At 35.2% G+C, this 25,331-nt stretch overlaps 1 protein-coding gene across 4 annotated transcripts in view; it reads right to left on the bottom strand.

The window, feature by feature from the left end:
* The window catches only part of BEND5 (BEN domain containing 5), a 923,509-nt gene that overhangs the window by 677,739 nt on the left and 220,439 nt on the right, over nt 1-25,331 (bottom strand). For all 4 annotated transcript variants that reach the window (XM_032191937.1, XM_032191939.1, XM_032191938.1 and 1 more), the window contains one exon: nt 21,470-21,564. In XM_032191937.1, coding sequence (XP_032047828.1) covers nt 21,470-21,564 — 95 coding nt within the window. The remainder of the gene's footprint in view (nt 1-21,469; nt 21,565-25,331) is intronic.

Genomic DNA, 25,331 nt, shown 5'->3' with positions numbered 1-25,331 from the left:
CATATTTCAAAGTCTTTATTTGACATTCCAATAACTGAGTTAATGTCTGAGGATTCTCTAATTGTCCACCCACTCATACCAAATCAACTTACAGTAATATTTTCAAAGACAATGTCAAAAGCATTGTTAAATTTGAGATAAATTATCACTTTCGCCAACATTTGGAACTCCTGATATTTTATCAGAGAAGGCAATCAGGTTGGTTATGCATCATTTACCTTTGGTAAATTCACACACCATCCCCTTCACATGCCCAAAAATGCCTTCCATGATTTTCCCGGTGACCAGAGTGAGGTTGTCTGGCATACGTTTCCCTGTGTAGACCTCTTGGCTGTCTGTGAAGATGGGTGAAACGTTTGTCTTTCTCTAGTCACCGATAATTTCCCTTAATTTTCATAAACTTTCAAAGGTGATAGACAGTGGTCTCTCTAGGACATCTGCCAACTCTCATCACTTTGGATGCTACACATTGGCTCCCTGAGTGGGTCAAGCTCCCTCAAGCAATCCCTAGCTCAATCCTCATCTGGTACTGATAGCTCTCCTTGAACCCTGACTCTAAACAGAACATAGAAACCTGGCAAATCTTGTCCGTTAAGACTGAGGAAAAGGACGTAATGACTGATAATGAGATTATAGACCATAGTCAAATTCAGGCTTATACTGAGGCTGCTGTCATACCAGCAATACAATCATCATAACGTAAAGGTGGGCAGTAAGCATAACGTGTTTGTCATACACAAAATATTTTTATGCTGTCTGCTTCTCACAAGGTTATTTCCTCACACCAGAGGGATCAACCAATTGTATAAGCAATGTCTTCCAACCTTTCTTTCTGAAATTAAATGGTAGGATAGCATTCCCAACTCCGTAATCCCGAGATGGTCATCCACAACAATTTTGACAGGTCATAAGGTGTTCTCAGCAGGTCTCAACTGTTGAGAATACCCAACAGTTCATAAAGTTAAGCTGAGAGCATCCAAACCTGCTACCTGTGATCAGCTGACATAAGGACCTCCAGCTGTACAAGTGGTACATAGATACCCATGCAACACAGAAGAGCCAAGGAACAAAACCAACAAGATTGTTGTAGTACATTTGTAATGTGTACATGAACCCTTTGAAACAGAGCACAAACACTTCCTGTGAGAAGCAAAAGCACGTTTGCTATGGTCTACATCTATATGTCTCATATGTAATGATGATCTTGCATTAATCTCATTTTTTGTATTTTTATAATCTGTGTCTGCTGAATTCTCAGACACGAATACTGAGACAGCATGACCATCAAATATTTTCAATTTGGAAACATATATTCATTGCACTTCTGTAGTGTTATTCTTCATAATTGCAGTCTATCAAAACTACAGTAGCTATGCTTTTCTGCACTGCAAACAATATTAGTGAATAACTGTGTCTTCTGTTAGGATTACATAGTAAATCAGAGAACAGATTACCCAAAACAGCTCTTACAATTCAGAAGACTATACTCTGCTTTCAGACACTCAAAAAAATAACAAAAAGGACCTAATTAGGACACTGATGGTTGAACTTATGTGCACAGCAGTAGTGAACTGTTCATTCCCTCTACCTAAAATAAATTGAAGCTTTCATGGATTCCCAAGGCTATCTGGTCTCTAACACTTCCCATCCCAGAAGTCACTTACCCCTCCATAGTAGCAGTTTAATGTTCCCACTTCTCTTACCAACCTAGATAAGACTTTTTTTTTTCACTAGTTTCAGCATTTCCTACTGACAAATACCTTACTGAAGCCATTCCCCAAAAGGGTTCTACAGTTCTCCCAATTCCTCCCCAGAACCCTAGCATATTTTCTTGTTAATAATTCCTTCTGTAGATTCCCTGTAACACTCTGTACTCTTCGTTACTTTCTACCAGACTGCTTGCCCCATTTTCTGCATCTAATTCTGATGTTGCCATGGTATCATAGTAAGTATCAAAAGTAATGACTCTACAACAGTAGATCACCTTTTACTTAACCACCCTTCTACTAAAAAAGGTAACAGTCCACCTCAAAGAGTATTGCTTCTAATAAGCTTATTTAGAGTGCTTATTTTATGCTTACAGACCAGACTCTTTTAAGGCAACATGAACTTTGCACACTAAGAACCCCAAATATCTTCTTTTGCATCTGCATTGCTGAAGTACACCTATGGCCCAAAAGAATTAGCTAAAATATTTGCCCATTTACGCTTTCTGCTTCTTTGTCTGCCTTTCAATAACTGAAAAAAAAATCCCAATAAATTAATAATGATTTCACAAATAGCCCTTTACAATAATAACCTTTGTTAAATATCATTCATTTTCCTAGATGGAAAAAGAAATTGAAATTCTATTGGGTGGTTATCAGAAATAATCACCTAATCTCCTCACTCTTTTTTGCTAGATTATCATCAAGACTAGAAGAAGCCTATCTAGTTTGAGCTTAGTTGAGACCACATTATTAAAATCACAAGGATTTTTCAAGACACTCGCAAATATCTCAGGAGATCAACTGGTATTTCAAAACTTCCAACAGGCAAGGTTAAAAGCCTGGGCTGAATCATGCTTCATTACAGAATAAACCATCCATACAAATGAACTTTGAGTAAAGCAGAAAGTCCAATTTCATGTATGCGCTTAGTACTAAAAAAACTATGTAAAACAAATAATTAAGCATTTAAGACTAAAATAATTCTTCACAATAAATTAGCAGATGTTTTTAAAACAGCACATGCAAGCACATCCAAACCAACACTGTAAGATGCAGCAAGCATGCAAGTCAGCAAGGCTCCAAGAAAAGGTGGATTGCCTGAATGAGATCAAAATCTGGGTACCATGCTGCATTCATCCACATACAGAAAAAAGAAAAAAAAAAAAAAAAACACATTTTTTCCACTACTGTCTGTTGAAATATGAGTCTCACTACTACTGGTAATGAGTGTTAAATGTTCCAGCAGAGAAAAAGGGAGGCATCTCAATCTTTCACAGCTCTGGTGAAACTGCTTCCAACTCACTTTTCAACTAGCCAAGCATCTATAAGACCACTAGTTTCATTACTAAAAGCAGCATGCTGGAAGCAAGAGAACAGATAAGCTTGGGATAGTTTTTGAAATTATTCATAGACTTTCTACTGACAGTTTGAGTAGAACTTTTAACATTAAACAGCTTGCAGACTGAGATCATCAACAACACATCAGCTTGTATCAACTATAATCTTTCTACAGGTTTCAAGTTGTATGCAGTCGACATTATTGTAGCTCAGACTGTTTAAGGAAAAGACTGGAAATATGGAAAATACAGAAGTTGAGCACAACTCATGATTTAATTTGCTTATGGTAATCTTGCAGTGCAATACACGTTAATTCTTTGAGAAAATTGTTTGCATTATTTTCTGATTATAAAACTCAATTTTTTATCCATTTAAAAAAAATGAATGGTTAGATTTTTACCCACCATTTCAATAGCAATGGGACACTACATGATTGACAATGCAATTACCGGTGCAAAGTTTCTGATACGCCAAGCAATACATAAAATAGAGCTCCAATATTTTTCACATACAGCACCATGGGTTTTGTAACTATTTTTCTTCATCTCCAAAGATCTTTACAGGTTCAAGACAAATTACTGTTAAGTTGGTGTTTGCAAAGAAGGGCATGAATGTCTTATAAGACATTCTACCAATCCATTGCAAAACTGTTGAATTAATGTTTCCATTACAGAAAGAGTACAGTCATACTTTAGTAAATCTTCAAGAACTTTAAGGACTTCATTATTTGAAAAACAACTTATTTTTGAGGTCTAAACATACATATCTAATTTAAATCAAGGTACCTTATGTACATATGACATTGATGTCAACTTCTTCCCCTTTACTAACATTTTTCTTGCAAATTTGCCAGGTACTTCCTGACATTTAGGAAGCTACTGAGATTTATCAGACTCAGCCTCTTGTCCTGAGGTTCATCCAGGTATACAAAAAAAAAAAAAAAAAAACCACAATCAAACAAACAAACAAAAAAACACTATAATTATTGTTAGGCCATAACAAATCTTAATTTCACTTTTAGACTCAAACCTTCACTTTTATTGTTCTTTGAATAGGTTGTATTTATTTCATCTGTAATTACTGTGGGATACATAGAACATGGCCCTCCTTTCTTTCATGTTTAAAAGGATTATAGAACACTATAAGAAATTAAAAAGCACTTAAATTTGTATTGGTGCCCTTACTTGGGGAAATAGATAAATAGGAAATAATTTGAAATGTTGGCCAAAGCATCTGTAGATTTCAGTAACATGCTGATCAGAAATAGCAAACCTCATTTACAGTTTTAACTTGAAGTCAACCCCTATTAATTTGAATAAAAAGCTGGTTTATAATGACTAACCTTACACTTACAGACAAAACATTCATAGCTTTGTCACTGATATAGCAGAACACTTTGGCAATGTGTACTGTATAATCTTAACAAATAATTTTCCTCAAGTCCTTAGTAGAATCTGTCAAGACATGTATGCTCTGCTTCACAGAGGTCTAAACTAGGATCAAACACTCCCATATTCACATCATTGTAAAGCTAAATATTTGGAGAGAAACTACACATGGACAAAGATTGAAGTTGTGGGAGTCTAGCTCCTTGTCCTGATAGGATTCTTCATTCCATCCCACTGAGCAGTATTTCAAGTCTTCTATATAGTAAGGCTTCTACTGCTTCCCTTGCACAAATGTTCAGGCTAACACTTTTTTTTCCTGAGAATTTTTATTTCAAGCACATGAAAGCACAAGAAAGAAATCCAGCATGAGATTTCTGGGATTCTCATTAAATTTGATAATGTATAATAATGTATAATTTTAAAGGCACAAGTATGATCAGGGATGTCTTAATATCTTTGCCTCTAGTTAATTACCATATTAATCTCATCTACAAGAACTGCAAGTTGCTCTTTGCATTTTCTACTTAGATGGACATAGTAGGGTTTTTTGTTTGTTTGTTGTCCAGAATTAGGAAAAACATTTTGCTCTTGATTTCAGAGAGAGTTTAGCTATCCATCATGTGACACTGCCACGGAAACTATAAAGTAAATATTCAGTTTCACAAAGGCAGGTATTCTGTTTTGCATTATGGTTCTGTTAGGACAGATGATTTGTTAGCATAATTTCTTCCCTCTTCTAAAGCTTCTCCTACTATTACAAATCTCTTTTTTTCTTCTTGATCTTTCTTCTCTCAGTTTTTACTGGTTTTCATCACAGTCACTGACAAAAGTTCTCCATTTCTTTATAGAGGACAGTAAGATTCCTTGCTCTAATATGTTCCAGTAGAAGAAATCAAAGTCACAAATACCATGGAAAAATTGTATTTTATCAACTTGAACTCTGATACTCAAATGCTCTGACCAGAGCACTTGAGAACAGAAGTGCCACTTTGACAATTGCGAAATACAGGCGACACTTATCATCTTAGACCAAGATAGACAACTTTTAAGACTAATAGCATCACTATTTCACCTGTAAAATTAAGCACAGAATTTCCCTGTATTTTCTGAGGACGCGAAGAAAAAAGCATAGTGTCTTGAGCAGTTGGTACAGGGGGGCCTCAGGTTCCAAGTGGGACCTGACAAGGGCAGAGTAGAGAGGAAGAATAACCTCCCTTTTAGTTTGGCCTCAGCCTGAACATTGCTGGCATTTGAGAGGAGAAGACTATAACCAGCAAGGCACTTAAATTTGCGTTTAACTTTGATTCCAGTAAACTACTCACATTTTCAAGATTAAGCAAGTGCTTTGCTGGACCGAGATCACAATATCCCATAATATAACAGCAGAGGTAAGTAGCCTGCATTACAGTTGTATAAATCTAAAATAACTTCAGCTAAATCCAAAGGTTTCTCCAGATTTATACTGACATTATCACTGACCTATTGTATTCAAAATCTCTACTGCCACTATACTCAGTTCTTTATATTGAAAGTTCATTCTTTGCTTTCTCAACAGAAATATTTATGTATTTATTCTGCATGAGGTATATTGGCTCAGAAAATCAAGTAACATCAGATTCAGCAGGCCTAAGAATTACCAAAAGAAAAACTGTTTAAATCAGCTTAATATTTAAATGAATTTGTAATTTTTGAAAATTACTTCTGCCATGCAAAAAAAAAAGTTTGTACAAGCTAACATTTTTTTTTCTGTACATCTAAGGCCTGTGGACATTGTAAATTAAAAAGTCATTCTATGAAGAAAGACAAGCTGCATAATTAGAAAAATGTGGTCTTAAAGCAAGCATGTGAATTTCCACATCTTTTTACATGTGAAAGAAAGAAAAGAAAGAACGAAAGAAAGAACGAAAGAAAGAACGAAAGAAAGAACGAAAGAAAGAACGAAAGAAAGAACGAAAGAAAGAACGAAAGAAAGAACGAAAGAAAGAACGAAAGAAAGAACGAAAGAAAAGTAAACAGAGAGTATCTGAAGCACGCTGGAGACATCAGACCCAGTACAAAACATGGTCTAGACCTTCCTTGGCTGTCAATTATGACTTTACTGCACTTAGTGGAGACACCTATATATGTGGACTGAGTATAATATTGCCTACATATACTAAAATTCAAAACTATATTGTCTTAAGGTTACCTTTTGCAAATTTTCATGTGCACACTATACCTTGCCACTGTTTTTGGATGTAAACAGATGGGTTATGGGAAATGCTATTGTATCAAGTGTTCACTGCCTCTAGCCATCCTATTAACTGTTTGGAGGAACAAGTCTAATTAGCATCATAAATAATTGCCATCTGCACTTTTGTTCTAGGGTTCACAGAAAAGTTGGTTTGAAACTAATTCTAATCTAGGAGAATCGTTTGTCCTTAATTTTTCTGCAGTTCAGAGATACAGAGGAAAGAATGCTCCTCACTCTGAAATGAATAGCAACCTCTTTATAAATTATTTTCCAGGTCATTTCACTGAGTGTTTTGCAGGTATTTGATTTTACTCCTTGACAACTCAAAGACTTTGAGCTGGGTTACTTGGAAGATAAGCATTGTCTTTTTTTTTTTTTTTTTTTTTTTTTACAATGGCATTTTGGCCTTATTACTTATTAGAATCAGAAGCAAAACATCCATATCCTATAAATTAGAAAATGTTTAATAAGAATGAGCTTGAACAAATTTTTATTATAATGAAAGGATTAAGGTGCATGATAGCATTAATATTTAGGAAAAATTAAACAAAATTGCTTTTTATCTACTGCAAACTACGTTAAATATTTAATATGCCACATTATAGTGACATCACTTCAACGAAGGGTATGGCAACCTTTCTATTATGAACCTTCATTTGAGTTGCTCAAACTTAGTTGGAAAACTTCTGAAAACAAAAACTTACTCAATGTCCAGGTTTTCTGGGTAGTTAGAACTGAGACATGGTTCACAGCTTTGCAGAAGTCCTACGGCAGAAAGCCCTGCAAAAAGTGGGTCTAAAGTGGATCTAGATGACCATCTTTAGTGGGCTCTACTGACCCAGTGAATGGTTTATTTGGAAGAGAGCTCTGAGTTTAATTGTTCTGGAGTTTATGGCAAGTTTCTTGCTGCCCCCTTTCCCCCCTCCCCCCCCTTTCTTTCGTGCCTGGATATATTTTCAGACAAGTTTAAAACACAAAAGTCATGCATGCATTATGAGGTGGTAAAAGAGTGATTTTTCAGAAATATATAGAAGTTGTCTGCTGCTACAAATATGCGATGCAAATTCTAAGTCTCAAATTAAAATAAATGAATATAAACATCCCTTTACAAATAAAAATCTGTTAAATCCTGATAGGAGCATTAATTGTTTTTGAAAAAAAATCTGCACTGTGAAGGCCTTGAAACTTTATAGCTTTATTTTTTAAAACTCCTAGAGATAACTCTGAAGAAAATAAAAATAAGCAAATACCCCAAACCAAGTTGGACCTGCTTACAGCCAGGCTCCATATTGGATGAAATTTTAATTTAATAATGTAACAGTGTAATGCAGTAAATTTTGTAGTAGCCTTTTCTTCCTTTCAGATCACTGAACTGAGAAGCAAACAGAATGAAAAAAAAAAATCTGAGTTTGCTCCAAAGCTGATCCTTACAATGACCTTGAAAAAAATCTATTATCCTTTGCCTTTATCTCTCCTCCTGTAAAATGTGATAATAAGCATTATATTTTTATCTTGGGATGGAACAGAGTGGAAGACAAAGAGATGTTACAACCACCTTGGTAAGGGCTAGCCAATTTCCTAAAATTAGCTTTCTCCACAAGCCCCACAAACACCCAAGCAAAGATATCCTAGTCTTCAAAACCTGTCAAGATCTCACTATTTTTAAATCCCCTGTTCTACCTCAGTTGACTTCCATTTTATCCCAAGGCAATTGTTTCCATCCATATACATGGATGATAAGGCTATTGATATACATATACATCCATATACATGATATGATAAGGCTAAGCTATTAGACTGGATAGTACTTTGAGATATCACCTTCAGTTGTACAATCCAAGTGTGGTATCATCATTTAAAGTAGCAGTAATTTTTCTTCGTTTACTTGTTATAGAAGTCTTATTTACTGAATAAAAATAGTTTCCTCCTCTGCAATTATAAACTTCACAATTAGCTTATTATTATTGTGCAAGTGAAATGTGGCTTCAGCTTCTGAGTACAGCTGATTTCCCATGTCTGTATACTGTACTCGTTCTCAAGGCGCTGTTCTCTCAGAAGCTTGTATCTTGCATTCAAGAAAATAAAATTCCAAACAAGAAGAACAGAAGTCAAATTGTCAAAAACAGCAGTCATTATTAGCTTCCTAATTTTCTTACTCTGGCCTACATAGCCACACTTACATCTGACACACACACAAAAAGAAAAAAAAGTCAATATATTTCCAGTTTTATATTCTGCAAAAGAAAGTCTCATTAATCATCATTTCAAGAACACAGCTGTTTAATTCAAAATTAAGACTGAAGATTTCCAACACTGCCTTGCAGAAAGTGAAGGTAAATGAGTATTGTTTAGTATGTCCTGAGCTTTAAGTCTCCTCTACCATAAGTAACACGGTAAAAAGATATTTTAATACAACTGACTTAAAGGATTTTTTTTTTTAAATTGTTTAAGCTCAACTTCAATAACTATTGTGCTAAGTGTCAGAGGATTGTGACATTTTAAATAGTTTATAAAATGACATTTACATAAAAATACAAAACAAAAATGTTTGGATACCAGCTTAAGAAGTGAGTAGGGAGTTCATTTGGAAAGTAGAATTCAAAATATCTGTACTTAAAAGTTAATCTTAAACATTTCAATACATAGCTTTTATTGAGGTGACCATTAACTTCTCATGCATGTGTCTCACACTGTCAGACAGAATATATTAGTGATACTTGTAAATGTCTGTGAATATATACACTACTTGTGCATTATCTGTAAAGTATCCCAGCTTCACTTACCAGAAGGCTTTCTAAGCCTTAATCCACGTTAGGTGGCTTGAAGAGAAATATCTTTTAAATTACAGCGATGAAAGCCTTTATTTATGTTAGTGCAGGATTGTCAGTTGATGTATTTTCTCATTGCACTGTACTTTTAAAGAATTAAAACCTTAAAAGAAAATTGATGACAACTTTTAGGTTTGAACCTAAACATGCTTACCAGCTTTTAAAACAATAAATAAAACCCTTTGGATTCGACAGTAAATATTAAGGTACTGAAACAACAAAATTTCTACTGTCCAAATATACAAACATGAAATTCCCCTTTCAGGAAAAACAAAACAAAACAAAGAGCAGAAGAGTAAGTCCTCTGAAATGCAACCATGCAATTTCACTAAATCACTCTTTCCCACATGCACACATGCTTTGAATATCCTGATGCTTTGGTAGAGAACAGCTTTCCTCAACCGCAGAATTTCAGGGAAAGCCACACAGTGGCAGTACTGTGAATGTAAATGTATGCTCTATTGTGAAGCAAGATAAGAGTCTCTTAAGAACTAAAATACAGTTTCCTATGCATGGTTACAGTTAAGTTCACTGTTACTTTATATAGAAGACATCCTGGTTTCTATGGTTCTAAGACTGGAAGAAAACCATGCAGTCAACATGTAATTTATTTCCTTCTGTAATTTTAGTATCAAGAGTCCTCAGACAGAGTTAGTCACACATTTCACTCTGGGCTACTATTTTCTCTGCATTTTTATCCAGTCTTTCATTTCCTCTCTTCAGATATGTTTTTGAAGCCCAGTCTTAGTGTAAACTTGGAATTTTTGCCAAAATAAAAGGAAAAGTAAACAAACTAAAGAAGCATCCCACACACACAAACACACACACCCCAGACATTTATGAATCATCTAGCTTATTGGTTTCTATACTTTCATAGTACACAGATACACATTGAAGAGTATTAGAAATGACAAATCCAGAACACTCTGTTCATGTTCATGGTACTGGGAGACTCTTGTCAAAGAACACCAGCCACACAGATCACAGATACTAACTTCTAAAGTATGGGTATCTCACATCAGGGTGGGTGAGGGAATACTTATAATAGATCTGTAAGAACTCTCAGTAGATCACACTTACAGAAATAGAAAAACACAATGACTGACTCCTACACACTGCTTTGAGACATTTTTCAAATATTGATATGCACAATACACTGTACAACTAGGTTCTTTACTGGCAGACCTGCAGCTTAGCATTCTCTCTCAGGCTGATGTACAAACTTCAAGACCCATGTTTACTAAGAGATAATGGCAGAAAAGCAGGGTTATATCTCTCAGATACTCTTAAAATAAAAGCTACTTGTGCTTTCTTCTGACGCCTGGTGGTTTTTTATTCACATACCTCTGTGCTCTGAGTAAAAAGTTTAAGTTTGCAATTGCACAACAGTGCAAGTTACAAACAGCTTTCCTCCAGATGATCATTTGGTGACCATTCACATTACAGTATCATGAAAGGACAAGACTGCATGTATTTAACAGTCTTAAAGCCAATGCGCTCTGCAGACAAAGGTAATGGTTGCCATAACCACATATGCACAAGGAGTTTAACATACAGTACTGCAACACAAGACTAATTTATTTTTACAAAAGACTGAACTATTAATAATTATCTGCCTATTTATATCCATGACTCCCACCTAAATCAATTCCTTCATTTCACTTGGTGCACAAACAATATATACTCTAATTGATTTATCCTTTTAGAAAAAAATATCAGATTTCTGACCACAGGGGTTAATATGCAGTGAAACAGTACACTTCCATCCCTGCTTATCTTGTCTTACTTTGTATTTAGTTATAGAAGCTTCTCCTGAAGGTGAACAGCACCTGCAGCTGTACTATTACCCTTGCTGAGTCACTTTCCAAGTTCACAAATCTCATGAACCATTTTACAAGCATGATGTACCCCAATCCCTTCCACCAACACTTCCAGGACAATGGCTATCCCTCACGAAAGCCTAGAGAATTGTGTTCCTGGACTAACAAAAATCTACACACAAACTTATGTATCCTGCTTCATCACAATGAATGATATTTGAAAAACAATGATAAGAGCATAAAACTATCCAGCAGAGTAGCAAACGGGTACAATTTCTTTTCCTTATCAAAGTTAAATTATTGTCTCAGTGCTCGTCTTAAAGTTATGAAGTACTGGTGCTTTTTAACTATGTTAAGAAAAATACTAGGAGAGGATTTTATCTAATATTAAAAGACAGGGCAAACTACTTTAGCTTGGATATTCCTCAATTTCTTACTACGGTGAATTCACCCTCTCAAGTTGAATCTCTTTTTATCTGGAGCTGTAATGGCCTTTCCCATAAATTTGCTGAAGGGTACCCCATTTCCAAAAAACTGTTTTGCAAAATTCTTTGTAGAATAAGAACAATTTTTTTTTATCTGCACCTGAAAAAGGCTGAACAATAGTGAAATTTTAAATAAAAGGCTAATACAATTTTATTCTTGAATCTCAATAGCAATTCCCAATTAATTTGTCAAGTTCCTAATTCCACCATTTGAACTCACTAAGTCCAGTTACCCAGTGTAATTCCCCAACAAATTTACATTTAATCACAGTTTAATTCTTGAACTGCTTATTGACACTTGTTTTGCCATAGTTTGTGTTGTTTTAAGACAATTTTTTTGTTACTGTCCTTCTTGTGATGTGATTCCCTCAGCCACAGTGCCTGTGTGCACATGGTGGCAGAGCAGACACCCCACAACACACTTACACACCTGCAGGTACCTCAGAAAGAACACGCATGACAGCAAATCCTGACCTGCCTTGCCACCCACATCTACCATTTCATCTCCAGACTTGGCAGCGTTAAGGACTGGCTTAATAGGTGGCAGCATGTGGGAACCAAGTGGAAAAAAAAGGAGGGGAGAAGCACTCTGAAATTGCCAGTGACAGCCTGAACAGTGCAAGAGGGGAGCATGGGCAGCTCCTGAGGGAAGATGGGTGGAGCTGTTCCTGCCACATCCAGGCCTAACCCAGGCCCCCTCAGCCTAGCTCTTCAACAGGGCAGTCCAGCTGAAATACACGCTATGCAGCTTCATTTAAATAGTTTGGTTTACTTGGATTTGGGAGCTGGAGAAACACCATTATGGTCATTGTAAACAGAGCACACTGACATATCTGTCTCCCATCTGTAGCACACACGATAGATGCAGGCATCTTTTTTTGTGTCTTTGTTGTATTACTTCTAAGATTCATGGACATTCATTGGTGTCACCTAAATGCGTGCTTTAAATGTTTCTATTTTTAAAAGGAAACAGAGGAGCCCTGTCCTCTCCTAGCACAGCGTTTCTTCCCCAAAGATGCAAAGCAGTTCTCCTGCCACAGCTCACAACCATAGCAGAGGACCTTAATCTTAATCTGTTGATTATGTTATCTGGGATGCGTTTTCTCAACTGGGTCATCACCTTTGTTTCAGCTCCCATTTGACAAAAATATATGAACAGGAAGGTTTTTTCCTAGCAGCATTATATCACCATAAGAATTGGTTCTGAGAACACAACAGCAAGGGTACCTGAGATGCAAGGCAACACTCACACACACTAGGGGAACACTTGCTAGGTTAATAGAGTGAAGCAGGAAGACAAAGTTTCACTTTCAAGCTAGAATTCAATAATCCTTCTTGAAGCAGTTCAAAAAAAGTTTTAACTGCTGCTTCAGTCATCTAGAGATGCAGGAAAGATCTTTATCATTAAATTTGTAATTCTTTCTAGCTAATGGCATGTCATACAAAAGTTAATTCATAAATTAACCTAGTTAACCAAAGCGTAAAAAATAGTTTTATATTTTGGTTCTATATACCACTGTCAAAACATGAGACAAAATTCAGGACATAGCACCTAATATTTTAACATTTTTCTTGCATTATCAACTGACTTACTCATTTACCCCTTTTTCTACCATTCTCAATTTCCACAGTACATCAAAAACGTTTGTCTTATTTTCCATCACATTAAGAGAAATGGAATCCATTGTTTTGGCTTTTATCATGGCACAGCAAATATCAGGTGAGATCTCACCCATCAGAAATTCCCAATTAACAGTTCCCATTACCCTTTCCTCTGTATTAAATATTTTTTTTCATAGAAAGTGAATGAAAAGCAAGGTAAGGATTCAATTGTTTAAAAATACTAAGTTGGATTTTTCAGCCCTAACATTTCCTAATATTTTATTTCTGATATATTATCCTATATACAAGAATATCCTATGCTTTTTTGTTATATGTAAATTTAGGAGTGCTATGTATTTCTTAAAATATGTTGAAAGATCTTTGAAGTTGCGAGGCCAAGTGAAGGAAAGCCAAAATATAACCTGACTGCTGTGTCCTGGTGCATTCTAAATTATTGTCATGATTGCTAAATTCAACTTGTCTAGCACTCTTCAGACCATTAAAACATTCTTAAAGAGATGTTACATTTTCTGATTACAGTTTTTGGCTCTTATTTGTATAGCCTTGTGTTAACAGTCTGATTTTCAAGTACATTTCTTGGTGACACTCAGCTTTGTATGTGTAGGGCTCTTACTACTAAGTACTTATGGTTGATAAATGCCATTCTTAACTGAGGTGATTTTCATTCTGTGTCACTCCATTAGTTCAAAGTACAAAATTGCAATGAAAAGCTGCAGTGTCCTCTTGGTAGTTTGACTCTTCTTTGAGTTCACTGCTGCCCATATTTATCTAACTTACAAACTTATTTGGGGGGAAAGCACCTTAATTTTACACCTTTATTTTATTTTTTTTGAAAACATTCCAGGGTCACAATTTTGTGAACAACTTTAATGAAATCAGTTCTGCTAAATGCCAATCACCTAAGAAAAAACAATGACTGGATGGGATCCAGTGCAAAGCTTTTGGTCATATTTTGCAGCCATTAAACTAAATTCCATGGACTGTAATGGGAAGAACCTACAGTTGTTTTAAACTGCCACAAATCCTCCCAGCTGCAAAGTTCATTGTGGTTTGCACTGGGGATGGGGAAAACTATTTTCAGGCAACAGCATCTTTTTGAGATTTTTAATTTTCCTTCAATACACCAGTAATTAAGTATTTATAGATGACAAAATGCACCTAGCAAGAGTAGACCCATTTGTTTCCTATGTGCTTCAAACCTTCCATGAATAAAGTAGTACCAAGGGTAACCTTTCATGAATACAACCTTAGGGATCACAGAGTGCCCTCAATCAATGCAGGGAACTCATGTTGACAGAGTATATGGGAAACAGATTGAGGTATTAAAGCACATAGCCTCTGGTGTTTTAGATGTAAATACTATAAACATCAAATATTTAGACTCTTATGTAAGCTGTATGTCATTTTTTAAACAGTTACTGCTTCGAATAAATCTTTAAGGATGGAATTTTCAGAAGTGCTCGGTATTGGCCTAACTTTGCTCTTACTGAAATCAATCATAAAATTTTCATAACTTCGGAAGAAAGCTTTGTCTATTTATATGTTTCCATGGCACTAAGCACAATGAGTCTTGATCCTGACTGGGGCCTTTGGACTCTGCTGTAATCTAAATAAATTGATTTATAGGAGATCAGTCAGATAAATGATGAGGAAACACATAAATTATCGAGGGTTTTTAAACAATGGGTTAGCAGTAATTTGGAGCTTCTTTCTTATTTTCTTTGAATCTTAATATTCATTTGCTTCTTTTATATTGATCTAATTTATTTGTTATTAATTTTCCCCAATATAATTCCATGCATCTTAAATTTCCAGTAAAATATCCAGTTGATAAAATGTAACTTTCTTTCTTGCTGTAGACTACTCCAATTTAGTTTACACAATAAACACATTAGTGTAGGGATCCAGTTCATACCTTGTGTCAGCAGTACATAACCTTTCATCTATATCCACAGAAGCTGTTGCTAATAAGAGAGATATGTAACTTGCTTTATATACCCAGGAATAAGTACTTTTGCTGGATTGGAAAATAGAAAGAAGTATTTGCTATTTATGTGTTTATAGATTGGTTGGGTCTGTTTTGTTATTTTACAATATACACACAAATGTTAATTTACCCAGGGATTGACTTCAGAGGCAGTTATTTTACTTTCATATACATGCCAACCTCAAAACTACCTGAAAACACCTTACTGTCTTTCAAGGAGCTGCAGTAAGACCAAGACAAAATGCCTCCAGCTTATCAAAGTGGGATTTTAAGTGGTCAGTACTGCAATCTCTTTTTCCCTATTTTCTCTAAGTAAAATGTTACAGACTATTGAAATTGAGCCTGTGGTTCCACAAACAATTGCCTAGGCATCTTTCTAGTTTCTGGTAACCTCATTCCCCTGACACTGCTACAATCACTTATTCGCACCTACCTCTGTTCCTCCAGTTGCACCCATACAGCTCAATCTATGATGAACTAGACTAAGACTAAACCCTCTTTCTCTTCTTTGAAATAAGACTTTTAACCAGAACCAGCTCCCAACATAATGACCCTTCACAGAACTACACCAGAACAGTGGAGGAAGTTTCTTAGTGACCAGGTCGGCACCTGCCAAAACCTGTGTTGACACAAGCCTATGTATTTTTAGAGAAATATTTCTGAAACTCCAAAAGCATTCCTACCAGCTCTCTCAGAGAAGAAAAAAAAAAATAAAAAGCACACATTGCATTAAAAAACTGGCAAAGGCACACACTTCCAGAGAGCAGTCAAGGTTGTAAAATAGGCAAAGGAAGAAATTGGGTAGTGGCAACAGCACGTTCATTTTCTTTACCTAAATTCAGGTTGATGTTATCACTAACCTTGGCTCACTTCACATCTTATAGTAAGCACTACTAGTCTTTCGGATTAGCAAGCCATATATATATTTAGTGCTTTATTCTCAAACTGTTTCACCACAAATGACAGCTCATTTCACAAACAGCTTATCTTATGGCTAAAGATATATAAATACATACTAAAAATGCTGCTGAAAGTCTCTGAATGTATTATGCAGCCTGGTAGACATGGTAGTGATTGTAACACTGCATTGTAGACAAATGTTAAAGAAACTTGGCAAGAATCAACACGATCTAGCTACTCAAAATTCAGATTTTCTCAGTCTTGTCCCCTTCTGATGAATGGAACATATGGGAGTATTGTTCATAAAACTTGCATTGCTTTTCTCAATGTCTACCAAAGTTCCTCATCATGACAATATTTACCAAGATACATATAGATTCAAATTTGAATTAATTACCTAAAAGTTTTTCTGTACTCCCAGGTTTACTGGAAAAGAAAAACGCTACAGAAGCAATGTGTTGTGAGTATTTAACAGTAGATGTTATAGCAACAGAGGTAGTGGAGTGCTTGCTGGCAAAGGCAGCTATCCAGTTAAAAACCATCGATGCTGAGTGAGATAAAAGACAGAAAAGAAAGTGACTACTTTGCCAAGAAGCAGTTTGAAATATGACATTATAAACAACACACATGTAAATCTACACATAAATCCTCTCTTGTATGCTGAAGGCTCTGTAATATTTTAGCTATTGTTACTTCCATACAAACATTTCCTGAAGTACAGCATCACTAGTGCAGAACAGCCTTTAACCTTGTGTTCATCCATTCAGGAATCATGTTATTTATTATCCTTTATCCCTTAATTATTGGGACCTCACCTACTGCTCTCTGCTCATTTGAAATGCAGAATAAAATACAATGGATGTCTGAAGACTTAACAGGTGTCAACCAGATATTTGCCAGCTACTGCTACTATTCTACTGGGAGGAGTTGCTGTTCTATAAATACTAATTAGAGTTTTGCACATGATCTTGCTGAAATACCTAAGGTGATGAGTGGCCAGTTGTTACTTTTAAAAGATTAGCACAATTTGAAAAACTAATGTCCCCAATGAGGCAATGCTCACACTGAATAATCAAGAGTTATAGCTGTTCTCTGCCCAAAGGGAATATTTGCTCACTTCATCATTTGGAAAATCTGCTGCCTCTCGAACAAGTCACTCTTCTATTTCACTTTGAGAAAGTTGTAAAACTTCACAGAATCAATATAATGCTACAGTACATGTACTTAAATGGTCTTCCACTGCCATGCCCACATGGTAGGCTTTACTAATAGCTTCCAGGAATGATGTTTCTGGTGTGAAATGATTAAGAAACTGCCACCAAAGTCATGCTTGAATGAAGCATAAAAAAAAAGGATTAAAGTAGAAACTGTATTAGCATAGTAAAAAATTAATGTCATCTAATTCATCTCCCCTCAAATACTTCATCTCCACTAAACAATCCAAAAAGACCCAAGCAAAACAGGTTTACATTCAGTTTATATATTTGTATTAGTCATTACCAAGAAAAAAAAAAATAAACTAAATACGTAAAATCTTGGTGTAATATTTCCACATGACCAGATACTTTTAAGAAAAAATGCTAAGTGACTACTTGCAGCACAGTCCATTGGCTTGAAATAAAACTTAAACTTTTGTCTTAAAAAAAAAGAAAAGAAAAAAAAAAAAAACAACTGATGTAACATCATATGACAACACTGCATTTCTATGTATGAACTGCAGTTCAATGCAGTGAGATTTGAGTGATGTAACTGACACAGCCCCATACTATTTAATGTCAAAAAAGTATGTCCACAAAAAAAAAAAAAAAAAAAACACACAGAAGAATAGGAAGAGGGACTCAGAAATCAACTTCTTATTTTTTGCCTCTATCCCTCTGGGAATGAATATTCAGTAAAACCATCACTGTGTGTGTGGAACATAGATATCTTTTCAATCAAATTTTCTGGTTTTCTTTTTAAATATAATCTATTTCTTTACCATGAAATCTGTTTTTTCCTTATCCTTCAGCATACTGCTTCCTCCTTTTAAGTAGCTCATTACTGGAAATGTTTGGCCTTACTTCAAAAGAGAAGAATATGTCAACACCAGAACATCTGTGTCCACATAGAGTGCTTTGATGACAGTGATATACTCCATTTACATCAGTAACACTGAGTTGAACCTTGATGCTGACTGCATTTAAAGATCTTACCCCACAGGGCAAGAGAATACAGGTCAAAAATGTTGATCTGTGTTTGACACACTCTCTATTTCAAGAGCACTTTGCAGTGATTTGTTCCAGAGTCAAGAATCAAACTCACAAAACGTTGCAAAGCTTGGAGCCATGCTTCCATGAACACATTCAAAACAAACATTAAAATTCACAGTCCCTGGAGGCCAATCTACTTCTGATACACAGGGCTTTTCAAGATATATGGCCAAATTCTATCCTGAATATAGTGGGGACTTTTATTTAAATAAGAGGTGCATAACACTGCTCAAATGCAAAAAGAAAAATTGACACATCATAAAACTTAAACCTGATTGTATTTAAAAATGGAGTGGAATAGCTGTGTGTGACACAGCACTGCTTCTGTCAGCATGGCTAGGGGAAGGTGGGAGAATTTCACTACAGATCACATGCCTCCACAGGCAGGTACAATAATGATGCGTTCTTCAAATATTTAGTACAGGAGAGTTCATAGATGAAGGACTGAGCTCTGTTACAGAATATTTGCAGAGCCTGGCTTCTCGTAGTTTTATTTCTTTAAACTTGATTTTAAAATTTGTTGTGTTTCCTCATCTTCCCATAATTAATATATCATTTTCTATTTTAATTACATTAAATAAAAAATATTTTTTCTAATTTAATTACATTATACCCATATAAATACTATGTGGATTTAAAACTTAACATAAGGTGAAGAGTTTCAAGTGTAAGGTGAAGAGTTTCAAGTGTTAGTCTTTTTCCACAATTCTGAATCCTGAGTATCCTCAATCCTGAATCTTGAGTATCCTCATGTAAAACTCAGGACTTTTACAGCAGTGAACAATTCAGTATTGCTTACTAGACTAATTTATACAAAGTGCCATACAGGACCAAATCAATGCAAGCCATATGTTGCCTTACTCACATTTAAAGACTACAAGTACCTGTACGCTGTATTAAGAACTTGGAAGTACAAGAAGTACTTGGAAATCCCATTTCATTTCAGCAAACAGAGAAGCAGAAAATTTTATTTACAGATTTCCCTGGAACACCATGGAAACAGATACAGAAGTAACTGTAAAAAGCATAATCCAAGTGGAAGACATCTTTAATAGAAAACACATATCCAAAAATAATGCATGTGTTTTCCCACTTGGAAAATATACATATAACTCCTATTAACATCAAGACAAAATTATACTGAGGACACCAACATGACTGAGGCCCCTGATAATAACATGAATTAAAACACACCTTCCAAGTTCAGAACAACGCTTTCATACATGGACTAATAAAAAATGTATTTTAATATTACGATTTTTTAAAGAAATAAATTAGAGCTAGGATTTCTGAAACAGAACTAAAACTAAAGTATGGTTGTAGCCATGTAAAAGGAAGCTTCTCGGCACCTGCTGCCTACACTGTGCCTGGCCCCAGGCAATGCTATTCATTCCTCACTTTTACAGAAGCAATACACCCCCTAAAAATATAAAGTACAAAAATAAATAGGCTTCCTGGGAAGTGGAAGGGAAATCGGTTTTAAGAGTGAACAAGCCTATATGTTCTGGGGGGGGGGGGGAAGGAAAAAAGCCCACTTTGCATTGTTTTCTAAGATTTACACTTTAATTTGAAACCAAATTAAGGCATAAAATTTGTATGAAAGCAATATCTGATTTATAGATAAACTTAACACAATATATACTTAGCTGCAAATAACAGACCCCAGTGAGAGAAGGAAGAGGTCTGAAAGATGATTAAAGTATGCCTGATAAACATTGCCCTGAAATGCCCCCAAAAGATTTTTCTGAAGTTAAACAGTAAACAGAATTAACATGACTTTTGCTACAAAAACACTAAACACAATGGATTTTTTTTAATTAATTTTCAATGTTATTACATGCTCCTATTGAGCTATAATTGACTCCATCTACTAATTGTATTCTGAGACAGCTTTTCTCTCCAAATGACCTTACCATCTAGTTGAAAAGACAGGCAGCCATATCTGTTGTCCAGACAAATAGGAGGTGATACAATAAAAGTGATTTTATGACCACCAATACTAAGACTGTGTGGATGGAGATTTTGTGATAGTTCAAGTATTTTAAGAAGATAAGTTTATAAGACTCAAATTATGTGGAGATTGATTAAATGTTTTATTAATTAACCAATAAAGAGTACCAGCTGCAAAGGCTTACAAGGATACGTTGCTGTACACAGCCTAACCTCCATATTCAAACAAACCTAGCTAAAGGCAAATAATATAATTCTTGGGAGTCCTGCATGCATTAGGACTCATTAGATTTACATATTATTACTCACAGCAGACATTTCATCACATTTTGAGAAAATGTACCATCTATATAGGTGTCATATGTGCATGAATTTCTGTGTTGTATATACTGTGTAACTTATGACCAAGTTGTTTGGCCTTCAGGTATCTTAGAATATAAAATAGACCAGAGACTGCTCATTCACATGAGGTCAACTCAGATGGCAAAGCTCACATTCTCCCTTTTAACTCTGACAAAACTCTCCCCAAAACAGCAGGACCAAATCCAAATAGCCAATAGTCCATCTCCCAGAGTGCTTGTGGGCATTACCTTTGTGAATGCAAGTTGAAACAAGCCAAAACTGGGCCAATGGACTGTGCTAACGGGTGATGAGGATGTCACTGAACAGCAATTTGGCTCAAGCCCCAAATGTTCAGTTCACTCCAATGTCATGCTTCGGTCACACTACTTGAAACAAGCTGCTAACACACACCATAACAGCAAGGCTGAAAGAAACCTCCAGAGTTCACCCAGTCCATACACTCCACAGAGACCAGTCCTTTGATGCCACTGGTGCATCAAAATATGTTCCCATTCTTATCAAAAGCTGCACCTGAGCCAGAAGGTCTTTGCTACAGAATAGTTCCAAGTAAAATGTGCTTTTCTCCCAACAAGCAAGCCTTTGAAAGAATAACTTACCATTTTGGTCTGCTTGTGGATTTCACCATTGGAGCCATCCCATCTCTGTAAAGGCTTTTTGTTTTGCTGAAGTTAACAACATTGAAAATTACCCTCTGGAAAAAAAAAAAAAAAAAAAAAAAAAAAAAAAAAAAGAAGTTCAGGTATAAGTTATGAAATACTAATGCATACTGCATATGCCAGCTGCATAAAAACATACAGAAAATATATGGCATAGACATGTATCTTATGCTTCAAGGTACTTTTAGTTTCAGTAGATCTCATAACAGATACCATGTCTGTTCCCAGTATTTTGATAGTCCATGTTGTTTTACAGGAGTAATGGACATGGAACATATATTTTGAATTTAGTATGCTTGATTTCCAATAGGTATTCTAGCCAAACAAAGAGATAGTTTACTCAGATTTGAAAACAGAAATTAAGTCCAGTTTGCTGCAGTTAATGTAAGAGAGGTTGGTGGAAATCTGAGGGACAGGAAAATGGTCCTCATGAAAAGCTTCCAACTGCTTCATCTCTTAAAGCTTCTTAGTTACCTCTTTCTACCTGCCAAAGCAGCAGGAAAAGTTAGATCTGATTTTCCTTCACCAGAGAAAATAATATTTCTCTTCATGCCCCCTGATAAAAGGAAAAATTTTCTTCAGCAAAAACTGCACAGTATACCAGAAATTACACATAGCCATCATATGTTTGAATATCATAGATAAGGAAAAAGGCACAATTCTGATCTTAGCAAACATTGATAACTTTAGTTAGTCGAGTCTGTAGCTGGTACTTAACGTTTCAAAGGAAGAGAAAAATCTAGATCCTTACTGGTAATGGATTTACACCAAAAGTAGATTCATGCTGAGAGAAGAAACAGACAAAGCCTTCTTCCTTACCATCTATCTACTGTAAATTGTTTTATGGATAATTATTTTTGCTTTTTCTGTTAAGAAACTCTGGCTGGGACCTAGTTCATTTCATCTATTAACTTTAGAGATATTAAATCCATTATACCTGGTTTCTCATATAGTTCTGATATCCAACATTAATGTATACAGAAAAACTAAAACATGAACACTGAATTCATTTTCATAGATCATAGAATCATTGAGGTTTATTTGATAAAATGTTCTAGGATGTACTAATACATTCCATTTGTATCTCTCTCACTAAATCTATTTTCCACTGGTATCAGTGAAGACTGCCAAAAATTATATTTGTTTTCACACATTTATTTTTAAAATGAACTATTATAATATTTACAGTTAAATAATGGTTCATGAGAAGACTGAGAAATAAATGGCCACATCTTAGAATCAAGAAATTTTGACTGAAGTAACAAAATTGAATTAAGCTTTTATATGTTAAGTTTCACAAAAACAAATCTGGGACTTTCCAGCCAATGTGTTCAGACAATAGCGTGTTAAAACTTAATGTTCCTCTACTGGTTGCTTCCACTTAACAGGTGCCAGGTACAGTTACATTTGTATGTGGGGCAGATAAGAATCGAGGCAAACTATATAGCTTTAATTAAGCATCTCTGTATTAGAGAAAAATTAAGAAGAGATGAAGGGTTTGTAAATGGAAGAACAAGCTGCTACATATGCAAACTCTGCAAATTAGTCAAACAAAATCTAATAATCTGTAGATTTCACTGGAAGTGACTCAAAATTACGAAGTTGAGAAAAACAGTCTCTTGAAGCTGTTGATTCAATTTTGAATCAATTTTAATGAGTAAGCTACATATCTGTGCACATGAGTTTTCATGTGCTTAGCAGTATTTTGAGTTTTTCTAAGGGTTATGAGTTTGGTTTATTTTTATAACTCTTGATATACGCATGCATTTGACTTACAGAACTCTGTATTTGTTATTTAGTGTATTTAAGATGTTGCTTATTTGATGAAATATACATCTTGAGAGGTCTCTGGTTATTTTCCATCTTATGTTTACAACGTATAGCTTTAAGTTGGATAATTATATTTAGATCTATATATAAATGCATAAATTTCATAATACATATGGAACCATTTTTCTGTATTAGAATACTGAATTTTTCCTGTTACTTAACTCTGTTCATATTTGTGAAAACAAATTAAGTTGCAACACATTGGTTTGTTAATCTTGATGTTTGCACAGAGTGAATGAAACAAACAAGATCTCCAAACCAATTGCCTTAAACTTTGGATGCAATCATGCCACTGTTGGAAAGAGAAAGTTGCTAATTTTGTTACATACTGACTCAGAGCAGACAGCTGGTAGAGAATGTTCTTATTCCAATCAAGCTTATTTTGTATAATGAGTTCGGCAAATGTACACAACTGGGTAAGCAACATATATAAAAACAAAAATATGCAGCTCATTTAACAAAGCATTGCAGATTATAACATTTCCACCACTCATGTTCACCGCAGAGTAAGCAGTTAGCAATGTGTGCGTTTCTCTCAGCACGGTATATAGTTAGATTGGCAGAACCAAAAATTTAGCAGCACAGAACAGAACTTTATCAACACACACCACTGAAGTAATAAAGCAGACAAACTGAAGCGCTCAAATAAGCAGCTGAACTCAGTCAAGTATTCCAGGTGATAGTTAAAGTAGTCCATGCAGCTCAGTCAGTGAAGTGTGCAAAAATGTAATGACTACAGTATACACACCTCAGCCAGAAAAAATATGCAGCTTGCTCAATAAGGTATGCAAACATCTTTGACCCGAATGCTATAATAAAAGTTTGTGATACAGCAAGCAAACATTTGCTGAACAAATCTACATTTTAGTCTAATTTTTGTCTATACAGACATTCTTAACATGCCAGTTATAAACTGTTAAAAGCAACAACGCCAGATATACACTATCTACATTGAAACACTCTTTCCTAAGAAAATATTCACCCTGTACTTTTTCATGAATTATAGAGACTGACAATATGTGACATTTAATGAACAATATAATCTAGGTGTTAAAAAATAAATTTAAAAAAAAAAAAAAAAAAAAGATTTTTTTTTAAAAAAAAGAAGCGTGAAGTTAAGAAACTAAAACTAGATAAAATGTGCTTATAAATTCCCTAGAAATTGCTCTGGTCTCCAGAGTACCAATCCAGAGAAAAACAACAAAGAAATTTACAATAAAAATACTTCCTTGTATTCACTTTAGAGCATAAGAATACCACTAAAAGAAGCAATATACTAACTTACACTGTACCAAAAACAGTAATTATGTGATTTCACTTCAGTTATGCAGTATTTTCAATCTACAGCATCATTCTGACAAACGGTTGCAACAGTAGGTGGAACAAGCACAATGCAGAAAAGCCTCCCAGGAGACTGCCAAGTACAACCAAACCATTTTGGGGCATACAGCAGGTTGTACTGAAGGTATAGCAACATGAAGGTGTCTGCTGCAGTATCAGGCTGTGTGCACGGATTGTCAGGTCTGATACAGCTGTTGAAGAACATGAGACTGCACTGATACATTATGCCTACTGAAAGAAGGATGACGTCCTCTTCCCATAACACCCGCACTAAGTATCTTGGAGGTATCTTTCAGTTAAAATCACTAAGACAGAAAAGAGAAGACTTGGTCTTGCCTTTGCCTTAATATTTACTGATGAAGTGTTCTTTTTCCAGTAGACCTTTGAAAAGTTATTTCAGGAATTAAAAATAATCAGGTGTTAAGGGATGCTCTGTGTTTTTTATTTTAGCATGAGGGAGATAAAGACAAACCTTGAACACAAACAAAAAAAAGATGACTATAGATTATCACACATTTTCTCATTGCCACAACTTTGCAAAATTTTCTGACTGCAGTTGGAAGAAACTGCTGATTTTTGGAGGGGAATAGCACACGTCAGGATGGTTTGGGATCAGAGCTGGAAGTGTTAA

This window comes from Aythya fuligula, chromosome 8 (assembly GCF_009819795.1).
Source record: "Aythya fuligula isolate bAytFul2 chromosome 8, bAytFul2.pri, whole genome shotgun sequence".
NCBI classification, from domain to species: Eukaryota; Metazoa; Chordata; class Aves; order Anseriformes; family Anatidae; genus Aythya; species Aythya fuligula.
Note: the sequence above shows the minus strand (reverse complement) of the source record. Positions and strands in the feature narration are given on the sequence as shown.